This window comes from Rhincodon typus, chromosome 1, assembly GCF_021869965.1.
Source record: "Rhincodon typus isolate 14 chromosome 1, sRhiTyp1.1, whole genome shotgun sequence".
Classification (NCBI taxonomy): domain Eukaryota; kingdom Metazoa; phylum Chordata; class Chondrichthyes; order Orectolobiformes; family Rhincodontidae; genus Rhincodon; species Rhincodon typus.
The window spans coordinates 125,114,857-125,128,551 of NC_063332.1; the positions used below are offsets into that span (position 1 = coordinate 125,114,857).

At 45.2% G+C, this 13,695-nt stretch overlaps 1 protein-coding gene across 2 annotated transcripts in view; it reads right to left on the reverse strand.

Annotated features, from left to right (window-relative positions):
* afap1 (actin filament associated protein 1) overlaps nt 1-13,695 on the reverse strand; it is a 265,294-nt gene that overhangs the window by 92,746 nt on the left and 158,853 nt on the right. For both annotated transcript variants that reach the window (XM_048604679.1, XM_048604669.1), the window contains exons 5-6: nt 10,486-10,697; nt 10,170-10,349 (exon numbers count right to left, since the gene is read on the reverse strand). In XM_048604679.1, coding sequence (XP_048460636.1) covers nt 10,170-10,349; nt 10,486-10,697 — 392 coding nt within the window. The remainder of the gene's footprint in view (nt 1-10,169; nt 10,350-10,485; nt 10,698-13,695) is intronic.

A 13,695-nucleotide genomic window follows, 5' to 3' on the forward strand; every position in this document is an offset into this window, starting at 1 on the left:
AAACTGTTTTTAATCGCCCTATCAGGCAGCATATCGTTCATCTTAATAATCTGTTGGATCTAAGCTCAATGAAAAGTGGACTGACTAGAATTTGGTCTCGTTTAAGCCCAGTGGCAAAATCCTTGTTGAATGAAATATTGACTTTTTAAATTGGAAATAGACTCATATCCACACAGACACGTAAACAAGCAGGTTTGTTCTCCATTATGCTCGTGGTTAAAAACAAAACCAAAAGGACACCTAGGGTGATACTTGATGGGGCTGTAAAAATGGGAAACTTGGCAAATGGGAGGATTTAATTAGGCATGAACCAACATCTTATTTCTTGACGTCAAATTGAATTTATGAGATAGACTGGGTGACATGACAGCATCATCGTATCACTAAACTGCTTTCCATGAATATTTATTAGTTACGAAACACAAATTAAGTTCTAACTTTAAGGTTGAGTTGGTGATAGACAGGAAATTGGTGTCTCCCTGTTCCTGATTGCTTAGAGCTGTCATGAATTAGGCAGTTCAATCTTTGGACTGGACGTGAGGTTTTGTATTTTCATCTGCCTCAATGGCAGAGCAGAAGGAAGCTGGATGGTCTGCTGGAGGCAGAGGCAAGGGCAAGGAGAGAATGAGAACGTGGTGCTCAGATTGTCGAGCGGCACAGCGTGGGGCTGACAAGACAGTGAAACTTGTGTTTGGGTCCTCAAATGGCAGGCAGTGGCGTGTTTATGGGTGGGGAGGTGACTGTGAAGGAATCGAGGCTCCAGCTTCTGGATGAGGTCCATTGTTGCAGTGCTCTCGATCTGTGTGTCGATTAGAAATAACTGGCCAACAATTCAGGAAGGGACCTTGAGTTTGAAGCAGTGCAGGTCCAGCTGCAGATGGAGTAGGTCAATGGTCTCTGAAGGATGCAAAGGCAATGAAGGATGATGGAGGGAGGCTCCAGAATGACAGTAATAAGGTCTAGTATGAGGATGGGATGGTCAAGAGTGAGAGACAGAAGGTTGAAAGTCAACAGCTCTGAGCTAAGATGACTGGGGGAAGCAGCAGGGTAAAGTTAGGGTAGAGACAAGGAAGATGGGAGGAAGCTAGAGGGTGGCAGAGGGAGGTGGGGGTGAAGGGATTTCAGCAGCACAGTGCGATTCTCCATCTTCATAGCTGTTAAGAAATTGCTAGTTTGCTGGAGATCTTTTCTTTCTATTTTAGTTGTGCGGTCATCACAAACTTATATCTGCGTTCCCCAGACACTTATTCAGCCAGCACTAGGTAATTCAAACAAAAAAAGTGTGTCTCGAGATCTCAAGTAACGGAGCTGTGAATATTTCCTTTGGCAGCCTGTTTTATTCTCAGATTATCCTTGGGAAGAAAGACTGCTGATACACTGTCTTGGGAACAAGTATGTTATACTTCGTGTGGTGGGCAACTTTGTGTTTTATCGTTGCTGGAGGGCAATATGTATTTGTTTCTGTCAATTCCTACAGGCTCTTTCCTGGTGCAGAATCAACTGCTGCCAGGAAACCTCTACCAGGCAGGAGGTCGAGTTAACAGAGGAGTTCACTGTGGGATGGATGGAGCTCAGAGTGTGGCCAATTGGAGTGTCATTGAAATAACTGCACAGGGGCCAATATCCTGTCACCAAGTCATCCTTTATTTACCTGTGCACAGTACTCCGGATATGGGCAGCCAGCTCAGAGTCAGTCCCCTGAACTGAGGAGATTCTGAATCCCTTGTTTACATTTATTTTTCAGTGAAAGTGACAGGTGTGTAGATAACTTTGTTAACTTAACACCACCAGGAAAAAAACACCCATGTGACTAAAGAACCAGTAGCAAGCAGAGCCCACTGGGGCAATGCCAATAGAACATAGAACATGGAACAGTACAGCACAGTACAGGCCCTTCAGCCCACCATGTTGTGCCAAACTTTTACCCTAATCCTAAGATCTATCTAACCTCCACTCCTACCTTATACTCTCATCCATATGCCTATCTAATAGCTGCTTAAATGCCTCTAATGAGGCCAACTCCAATACCCTCTCTGGCACTGCATTCCACGCCCCTACTACTTTCCGAGTAAAGAACCTACCTCTGACATCTCCCCTATATCTACCTCCACTCACTTTAAAACTATGTCCCCTCGTAATAGCTACCTCCACCCTAGGGAAAAGTCTCTGGCTGTCCCCTCTATCTATACCTCTGATCATTTTGTACACCTCTATCAAGTCACCTCTCATCGTTTGTCGTTCTAAAGAGAAAAGCCCTAGTGCTCTCAACCTTTCCTCGTAAGACCTCCCCTCCATTCCAGGCAACATCCTGATAAATCTCCTCTGCACCTTTTCCAAAGCTTCCACATCTTTCCGGTAATGAGATGACTAGAACTGGACACAATACTCCAGATGTGGCCAAACCAGGCTTTTGTATAGCTGGAGCATAACTTCACGGCCCTTGAACTCAATCCCTCTAATTAATGAAAGCTAACACACCATACGCCTTCTTAGCAACGCTATCCACCTGGGTGGCAGCTCTCAGGGAACTGTGGACATGAATCCCAAGATCCCTCTGCTCCTCCACACTGCCAAGAATCTTTCCGTTAACCCTGTATTCTGCATTTAAATTTGTCCTTCCAAAATGAATCACCTCACACTTTTCAGGGTTAGACTCCATCTGCCACTTCTCAGCCCAGCTCTGCATCCTATCAATGTCTCTTTGTAACCTTGAACAGCCCTCCGCACTATCCACAACTCGACCCACCTTCGTATCGTCAGCGAACTTACTAATCCACCCTTCCACTCCTTCATCCAAATCATTTACAAAAATCACAAATAGAAGAGGACCCAGAACAGACCCTTGTGGTACACCACTCGTAACTGAGCACCATGTTGAATATTTTCCGTCCACTACCACAATTTGTCTTCTAAGGGTCAGCCAATTCGGAATCCAATCTGCCACATTTCCCCCATCCCATGCCTCCTTACTTTCTGCATGAGCCTACCATGGGGAACCTTATCAAATGCCTTACTTAAAGCCATGTTTACCACATCCACTGTTCCACCTTCATCCACGTGTTTGGTCACTTCTTCAAAGAATTCAATAAGGTTTGTGAGGCATGATCTACCCCTCACAAATCCATGCTGACTATCATGAATCAAACTGTGCCTATCCAAGTGATCATAAATCCTATCTCTTAGAGCCCTTTCCAATAATTTGCCCACCACTGATGTAAGACTAACTGGCCTGTAATTTCCATGGTTATCCTTATTCCCTTTTTTTTGAACAAGGGAATGACATTTGCCTCTCTCCAATCTTCCGGCACTATACCTGTGGACAGTGAGGATGAAAAGATCATCGCCAAAGGCCCTGTGATCTCTTCCCTCGCTTCCCGTAGAATCCTTGGATAAATCCCATCAGGCCCAGGGGACTTATCTATCTTCAAGTTGCTCAAAATTCCTAGTACATCTTCCTTACTGACATCAACCTCCTTTAGTCTACCAGCCTGTTTCACGCTGTCCTCCTCTACAACTAGGTCCCTCTCAGTTGTGAATACCGAAGAAAAGTATTCATTAAGGACCTCTCCTATCTCTTTAGGCTCGGTGCACAAATTCCCTTTACAATCCTTGATCAGCCCCACCCTTACTCTGGTCATTCTCTTAATCTTCACGTACGTGTAAAAAGCCTTGGAGCTTTCCTTGATCCTATTTGCCAAGATTTTCTCATGCCCCCTAATAACTCTCCTAAGCCCTTCCTTCAGCTCCTTCCTGGCTAACTTGTATCCCTCTCAAGCCTTTTCCATTCCTTGTTTCCTAAACCTCATATAAGCATCCTTCTTCCTCTTAACCAGTCGTAAAACCTTTCGAGAACCAAGGCTCCCTCACTCAACTGCATCTTCTCTGCCTACAAGGGACAAACATATCGAGCATACACAGTATGCATTCCTTAAACAATCTCTACATTTCAACAGTGCTCTTCCCTAACAGCATCTGTTCCCATTTTATGTTACCCAGATCTTGCCTGACGGAATTGTAATTACCCTTCCCCCAATTATAAACCTTACCCTGCTGTATGTACCTATCCTTATCCATGACTATTGTAAAAGTAACAGAGTTATGATCGCTACCGCCAAAATGCTCTCCAACAACAGGTCTAACACTTGGCCCGGTTCGTTGCCAAGCACCAAATCCAAAGTGGCCTCTTCTCGTGTTGGTCTATCTATGTACTGTGTCAGGAATCCTTCCTGAACACACTGGACAAAATCCACTCCATCTAAACTATTACAATGAAAAAGTTTCCAATCAATATTTGGAAAGTTGAAGTCACCCATGACTACACCCTGTGACATCTGCACCTTTCCAGTATCTGCCTCCCAATCCGCTCCTCCACTTCTCTGAAACTATTAGGGAGTCTGTAAAAAACCCCCAACTAAGTGACTGCTCCTTTCTTGTTCTGGACCTCAACCCAAACTGACTCTGTAGACATATCATTCTCGAACTGCCTTTCAGTAGCTGCTATACTAGCCCTGACTAGCATTGCCACTCCCCCGCCTCTTTTACCACCCTCCCTATTTCTTTTAAAGCATCTAAATCCCGGAACTTCCAGCAACCATTCCTGTTCCTGAGTTACCCAAGTTTCTGTAATGGCCACAACATCGTAGTTCCATGTACTGCCCCATGCTCTAAGTTCATCCATCTTATTTCTGACACTTCTAGCATTGAAGTATACACACCTCAAACCATCTCTGTGTCCACAATTACGCTCTATCGACCACATTTCTTTATAAACAACCTCACTCCCTGTTGTGTCTGTTTGAAGGCTGAATACCTCTTCCTCTGAATTACAAATCTGGTTCCCCAACGCCTGCCAATCTAGTTTAAACCATCTCGTGTTGCTCGAGCAAACCTCCCTCTCAGGATATTTGTGCCCTTCCGGTTCAGGTGCAACCCGTCCTTCCTGTACAGGTCCCACCTTCCCCAGAATGTGCTCCAATTATCCACATAATGGAAGCCCTCCCTCCTACACCAGCCCTGTAGCCACGTGTTTAGCTGCACTCTCTCCTTATTTCTTAACTTGTTATCACGTGGCACTGGTAGTAATCCAGAGATAGCTACCCTGTTTGTCCTGGACTTCAGCTTCCAACCTAACTCCCTGTACTCGTTTTTCACATTCTCAGTCCTTTTTCTACCTATGTCATTGGTACCGATGTGTACCATGACCGCTGGTTGCTCACCCTCTCCTTTAAGGATCTTGAAGGCACAATCAGAGACATCACGGACCCTGGCACCCGGGAGGCAACATACCATCCGTTCATCTCGTTCGCATCCACAGAACCGCCTGTCTGTGCCTCTTACTATTGAATCCCCCAGTACAATAGTTCTCCTGTTCTCCCACCTTCCCTTCTGTGCCACAGGGCCAGGCTCAGTGCCAGAGACCTGTCTGCTATGGCCTTCCCTTGGTAGGTCACCCCCCCCAATAGTATCCAAAACGGTATACTTATTATTGAGGGGAACGGCCACGGGGATCCCTGCAATGTCTGCCTATTCCCTTTCCCCCTCTTGACAGTCACCCAGCTACCTTTTTCCTGTACCTTAGGAGTGACCACCTCCTTATAACTCCTCTCTACCACCCCCTCAGCCACCCAAATGATCCGGAGTTCATCCAGCTCCAGCTCCAGTTCCCTAATGCAGTTTTTGAGGAGCTGGAGTTGGGTGCACTTCTCGCAGGTGAGGTCAGAGGGGACACCAGCAGTGACCCTCATCTCCCACATCCTGCAAGAGGAGCATGCAACTGCCCTAGCTTCCATTCCCTCTACTCTAGATTTCCAGAAGAATAAAAAAAAGCCTTACCTTACCGACCCTCCACACGGTCTTTTTTTTGGTTAGAGGAGGAGGATGGGTGGGAGACACTACACATGTAGTGTTTCAGGTTTAGCCAATGCCTGAATATATTAGTTCCTTCCTGGCTTGCATGCTCACCACACACCCACCACTGAAAGCAAGAAGGCCGCTGCTGCACGAGGTAAGTTTTTATAAGGAAAAAGCCTTACCTTCCCGACAGCACCCTGGCTCACATTCTCTCCACTCCCAATGTGAACGAAAAGATGAAGGGGAGTTAGGGATCAAATCAAAATGGAATTGGTGGGGGGAATAAAGCACTTCACACCCTGCGGTGCCCATGCCTCCCAGGAGGCATCAAGGGTGTTGGTGCACACAACGTGCTGCTTTTCTAGGGACACCCGGGCCCGCATGTAGCCACGGAAAAGGGGCAGGCAGTCGGCCATAAGGACCCCATCCACGGCCCACTGCCTGGACCTATTAATGGCCAGCTTGGCCAGGCTCAGCAGCAGACCTGCGAGGAGATCCTCCGACCTGCCCGCTCCCCTCCGCACTGCCTGCTCCCCTCCGCACTGGGTGCCCAAAGATCAGGAGCTTGGGGCTGAAGTGCAAGCAAAAACACAAAAGGAGGTCTTTAAAGATAACTGACAAGGGAATGCAAGCGCCCACACTCAATATCTACGTGGTCCTTGGACTCCACAGCGCTGCAAAATAATCAGTTGGGCCAAGAGTTGTGAACCACCGCAATCTGCGGTTACAAGGGACTGCTGCGTGCAACAGCCTCTACCCCAGATCCCCGAGGGAAAGAGGGAGGACACCCACACAGAGAGCCCTCCCCTGGGGAACTCCACCACCTGGTGACAAACGGGCACGCCAAGGCGTTTTCGGGCAGTGGATAAAGGAGAAGAGATGGATGGTATGCAGCTGCAGTCTGTACGGGCTCTCCGCTTCACATCTTTGAAAGACAAAATTAAAATTCTGGAAGCGGCTCAGGCTCCCAAGGGAGGTATGGGATCCTGGGGCCAATCCCTTGCTTATAGGTGTTGGCCAGGGCTTCCTGATTGGCCCATGTTAACAATCCCAATCAAGGGCCTCGTAGTCAACAAGGTCCATCTGGTTCCAATCACTACAGTCACGCATCCCCATTGGTTGGCAGCAGCTGCTCCAGGAATGAAAGCCACGTTAAAAAAAAAGAAAGAGTTACTCATTCCTTTTCCTGCTCTCTTTGTGCTGTTTACTTTGTGGATTTGCAATGGGTTTCTTAACATCTAATCATTTTGCAACATGGTATAGCAGAGGAAGGGATTAACCAGAGGAGGGCCTTGGTTGCACAGAAAAAAAAAAAAAATCAGCAACAGGGCCATCAGTTGGCACCAGCTGACATGGAAGGAGGTCAGAAGGAACCAACCGGGATCATCATCTTCATCAGGAAAGAACAATGGTGTATCAATATGTGTCTAGAGCACACATTGACTACCTCCATATATGACTGAGAGAAAATATCAGAAATGACAAAGGCTTTCTTAGGAGGCGGTTAGTGACTTGTTCGTGTTTGCACAACAATACCTGCAGCCCCATAGCTTTGATGGGAATACCGTACTAATCAGCCTCAAAGTAAATGCAGCCCTAAACATCTGCATAACTGGCTTATTTCAAGACTTCACAGAGAACTTGTGTGGCATTTCCCCAAGTTAGAACATATAGATGCAGATATGCTCTTATCTGAGCACTGGATTGGATGCTCAGAACATGGATCACACCAGTATATCATCCCCAAAGTCCTTGGAGCAGCATATTACTGCATATTGGTCCACAAGTAAAATTGCGTGGCAGACTATGGGATTGCTCAAACTGCATTTCCAAAGCCATGACTAGTTTGATGGAAATTTACAATATGCCCACAGAAGGTGTCCAGGATTGTTGTCTTCTGCTGTGTGTCTTGCACATGTGGCATTTTAAAAAGGAAGAAGAATTGCTAATTGAGGACAGAGGAGCTGCTAACCTTCTCAAATGGCACTTGGCCAGCTTTCCCACATGTCGGGAGCATGGATAAAAAATGACAGGAATGTCAAGCACAACATCGCCTTCAATCATTTCGACCACAAGTAATACACCTACCTGGTCTGGCCTACATGTGAATCCAGACCCACAGCAATGTGGTTGACTCTTAACTACCCTCTGGGCAATTAGGGATGCTGGCCTAGCCAGGGATGTCCATTTCCCATGAACTAATTAAAAAAGCCTTATTTCCTCACTTGCAAACCTGCCTGCATTACTGGTGCACCAATACTGCATGTTCAGCCATGTCATTTTCCCTACCTGCATCCACCTATCACCATCCCACCTCCCCTTCCCCCTCAGCCCCAACTCCCCCTCCCCTCCCCAGTCCTGACGAAGGTTTTCAGCCCGAAACATTGACTTCCCTGCTCCTCCGATGCTGTCTGACCTGCTGTGCTTTTCCAGCTTCACATCTATTGACAGCTTTCCTTACTTCTTTTTCAAGCTCTGCATCAAGGGAATGATTGGCCATCATTGTGCACTCCAGGTAACCAAATTTACTAACCATTTCCAATAGGGCGACTGGGACAGAGACACAAACATTGTCCCTTTACCACAGTTCTCTCAATATTTATGGTCACCATTCCAGCAGCTATGGAAGGTTCTTACTGCACGCTAGGTAAGATTGCAAGTTCTACAGTCTAGTAAGACTGTAGTTGAAGGCAAAAGTACATTGCATTCTGATCAGGAAATGTCTTTATGCAGACAATGCTGTGTTTGTAGCCCACGTGGCAACTCAGCTGCAAGGACACATCTGGACCTTGGCGTGATGATGACAATTTCAAAGTCTACGGATGATACAAAACTTGGAAACGTTGCCAACTATGAGAAGGACAGTGTAGAACTCCAAAACGACAGATAAATTAGTGGAATTGATAAATTAGGTAGCAGATGATGTTCAATGTGCAGAGAAGTGTGACGTGATGCATTCTCGTAGGAAGAATAAGAACAATTAATACAAAATAGGGGTAAAATCCACCTGTGAATGTATGTGCTTAGATCATTAAAGATGGTAAAACAGTGGAGTGAGTAGTTGATAAAGCATTCAGTATGCTGGGTTTTATCAATAAGGGCATAGTGTGCAAGAATAAGGAGGTTATGCTGAAATTATACAAGGCACTTGCTGGACCTGGAGTATTGTGTATATTTCTGGACACCACACAATAGGAAGGATGTATTCGCATTGGAATAAGTGCAGAAGAGATTTACAAAAATGGTTCCAAAACTGAGAAACTTCCATTATGTGGACAGATTGGTTAGGTTAGGATTGTTCTTCATGGAGAGAAGGCAATTAATAGAAGATCTGATAGAAGTTTTCAAAATCATAAAGAGGTCTGATAGTGTGGATAGGGAGAAACATTTCCTACTCATAAAAGGATTGAGAATGAGAAGGCATAGAATTAAAGTCAATTGCAAACATAGCAAACGTGACACAAGTTAATACTTGTTTAAACAAGGAGGGTTCAGATCTGGAATGCATTGCCTTGAAATGTGATGGAGGCAGAGTGGATTGTTTCTATTCAAATTATCATGAATGCCTCAAAGTGCAAGGGGATATAGTTGGCAAATGGCACTAAATCATAATGCTTGTTGGAGAGCCGTTACAAAGTCTCCCTGTCACCTTCCATACTGTTACAATTCTGTGATTCTGCATCTTTAACAGGAAACTCCTCTTTGCTGGCGATACTGTGGTTGTAGCACATATGGTAATTCAACTACAAAGACTCATGAACGATCTCTCCTATCCCTGTAACTTGTTCTCTCCGACTAGAAGCGTTAAAAATAATTAGAGACCCACCATGGAAACATCAGCCAATATATAGAGTGGAAAAGATCTTAAGCTGAAGGGAAAAGTCTTAATAATGAATGCTAAAATTTTTGCTTCGTGTTCTGACCCGTGCTATGGTAGATAAGTAACTGAACATTGAGCGAGTAAGTATATGTTGCCAAGGTTTGGTTAGCTCAGGTGGCTGGATAGCTAGTGTGTGAAACAGTTTAACATTAACAATGTGGGATTTTATCTCCATTCTGGCTGAGGTAGACTCTGAGTCTGCCTTCTCACCCTTTCCAGGGTAAATAAAAATCACAACACTTAGCCATGGTTTGGTGAACAATTATCAGGGACATACCCTTGGGCGTGGAACTGAAGAACATTTTGTCAAAACTGTGAGAAGAGCTTATAATGGACCCAAATTTATAAATAGGTAATTGGGCCTTCGGTGTACATGAAAGAGTTATAGTTGAATTGTCCTGAAAAAAAGGACTAGAAGATAATTACTTCCAAAACATACCTTTAGCCATTCCTCTGCTTGTTCTTTGCTTTGCACAGCCAAAACGACAATGTCTGCTCCTTGCTGGGTGATTCGTAGCTCATGTTTTTTCCTTTTGCTGTCTTTAGGAACATAGGACACATTGTGGGCTGGAAGCAATAACTCCATCTGAGGTTGATGATCCTTTGAGCTTTTGTAGCACTAAAAGCAAAGATTAAATCCTGAGATCGCACAATACTCATACCATCCCACTTGCACTTGGTGCTGCATCCCAAGAGAGCAACAGATGAAAATAAGAGGGTGTTTCATTATCAGACCAATAAGAAAAGAAGCATACCAACAGTCTGTTATCTTTAATGACACAAAATTGTTTAGTCCACTGTCCAAAACGTTTCTTGCGCAGAAGAAAAGCACAGATCTTAGCATCTTTCACCAAATCCATTGAAGCCTCCTCAGATGGCCACTGGTGCCTCAGTTTCTTTCCCTTCCCATCCTCATCATCTTCATCATATGATTCATAGGAACTACTCATGGCATCTGAATCATAATCTGTAAGAAAAAGATAGTAAACGAGCAGGAATAACTCAGTATTTCTGCAATAAATATAGGACAATGCACCATATCAAAATTGATAGGTACATAATTTAACATTTTAACTCTAGTAATCCTTGCAGACAAATGGTTAGATCTTGTGAAATGCGCATGTCGGAGGTGAACGGATTATCTATGAACTGGATGCAAGGTTTGTTTATTTAAATTCACTTAATATAGAGGGTGAAATTTGCCAGAAGTATCATCACGGTTATCTACTAGACTAGCAATAGCTAGGCTGTCACTACCACATAGGAGCAGAGGAAAAGGAGTGGGCCATTCAGCTTCTCAAACCTGTCCTGCTATTTAATGCGATCATGGGTGATCTCTAGCCTCTGTCCTGCTCTTGTAGCCGCTGTGTTTATGAGACAAGTCCTGCTCTTGTTGCCGCTGTGTTTATGAGACAAGTCCAGTTGCGTTTCTGGTCAATGGTAACCCCCAGGATGTTGATAGTGGGGAATTCAGTGATGGTAACACCATTGAATTTCAAGGGATGGTGGTTAAATTGCCTCTTAGTGGAGATGGTCATAGCCTGGCATTTGTGTGACATGAATATTACTTGCCACTTGTCAGCCCAAGCCTGGATATTGCCTAGATTTTGTTACATGAGTGTGGACTGCTTCTGTATTGGAGAAGTCGCGAATGTTGCTGAACATTGTGCAATCATTCGCAAACATCCCTACTTCTGAATTTATGATGGAGGAAGATCAGTGATGAAGCAGCTGAAGATGGTTGGGCCTAGGACAATACCTTTGGGATGGGCAATAAAATGCTAGCTTTGCCAGCTATGTTCACCTCCCGTAAATTAATGAAAAAGCAGCAGGAAATACCTTGAGGAACTCCTGCAGAGGTGTCCCGGAGTGGAGATGACTGACCTCCAACAACCACAACCATCTTCCTATGCGTCAGGTATGACTCCATCCAGCAGAGAGTTTACCCCCAATTCCCATTGATTCCAGGTTTGCTAGCACTCCTTGATGCCCCACTTATTCGCATGCAGCCTTAATGTTAAGGGCGGTCATTCTCACCTCACTTCTGGAATTCAGTTCTTTTGTCCATGTTTGAACCAAGGCTGTAATGAGGTCAGGAGCTGAGTGGCCCTAGCAGAATGCAAACTGGGCATCACTAAGCAGGTTGGGGTGCTGCTTGACAGCACTATTGATGACATCTTCCATCACTTTACTGACGATCGAGAATAGATTGATGGGGGAGTAATGGCCCAGGTTGGATTTGTCCTGCTTTGTGTGTAAAGGACACATCTGAGCAATTTTCCACATTGTCGGGTCGATACCAGTGTTGTGACTGTACCAGAGATAACAAGGTGTAGAGCTGGATGAACACAGCAGGCCAAGCAGCATCATAGGAGCAGGAAGGCTGATGTTTCGGGCCTAGACCCTTCATCAGAAATGGGGGAGGGAAAGGGGGTTCTGAAATAAATAGGGAGAGAGGGGGAGGCGGAAAGAAGATGGATAGAGGAGAAGATAGGTGGAGAGGAAACAGACAGGTAAGCGTGGAGGCGGGGGCAGCAGCGGAAAAACTGCTCTATGTCCAAACGTGACCAGTATTCGTTGATATGAGTACCTGGTTTGCTCGACCATGTCCTGAAGCAAACCAATTGGACATAGAGCAGTTTTTCCGCCGCCTCCGCCTCCACGCTTACCTGTCTGTTTCCTCTCCACCTATCTTCTCCCCACCTCCTCCTCTCTCCCTATTTATTTCAGAAACCCCTTCCCCTCCCCCATTTTTGATGAAGGGTCTAGGCCCGAAACGTCAGCCTTCCTGCTCCTATGATGCTGCTTGGCCTGCTGTGTTCATCCAGCTTTACACCTTGTTATCTCAGATTCTCCAGCATCTGCAGTTCCTACTATCTCTTGTAACTGTACCAGAACAGCTTGGCTAGGGGAACAGCAAATTCTGGAGCACAAGTCTTCAGTACGATTACCTGAATGTTGTCAGGGCCCATAACCTTTGCAGTGTCCACCAGTGTCTCAAACCATTTGCTGATATCACGTGGAGTGAATTGAATTGGCTGAAGATTGGTATCTGTAATGCTGAGGACCTCTAGAGGAGGCAGAGATGGATCATCCACTCAGCACTTCTGGCTGAAGACAGCTGCAAAACTTTCAGCCTTATCTTTTGTACTGATGTGTTGAGTTCTTCCATCATTTAGGATGGGGATATTTTGGAGCATCCTCCTCCAGTGAGTTGTTTAATTATCTACCACCATTCACGACTGGATATGGTATGGCTGCAGAACTTGGATCTGAAATGTTGGCTGTGGGATCACTTAGCTCTGTCTATCTTTTGTTGCTTGTGCTGACTGGCACAAAGCAGCTGCTTGGTTTGATTTTATCTCATTTTTAGATATGTCTGGTGTTGCTCCTGACATGCTGTCCTGCAGTCGCCATTGAACCAGGGTTGATCCCTGGCTTGATGGTAATGGTTGAGTGGAGGATATAGAGTCATAGAGCATGGAATTACAGCATAGAAATAGAGCATGGAAACAGACCCTTCAGTCCAACTAGTCCATGCTGAACATAATCCCAAACCAAACTAGGCCCACCTGCCTGCTCCTGGCCCATATTCCTCCAAGCCTTTCCTATTCAGACATCCATCCAAAATGTCTTTTAAACACTGTAATTGAACGCGCATCCACCATTTCATCAGGGAGCTCATTCCACATGCAAACCACCATCTATGTTGCCTTTTTTGTCTTTTTTAAAAACATCTCTCCTCTCACTGGCTGGAGTATAATTCTACCGCAGTTGATAGCCTACAGCACTTCACAGATGCCCAGTCTTGAGTTGCTAGATCTGTTCAAAATCTGTCTCATTTAGTACAGTGATCGAGCCACACAACAGAGGTACTATCTCAACGTAAAGAAAAGGACTGTGCTGTAGTTATTCAAAGAAGAACGAACACAGAAGGAAGAACGAACACAGAAGGAAGAACGAAC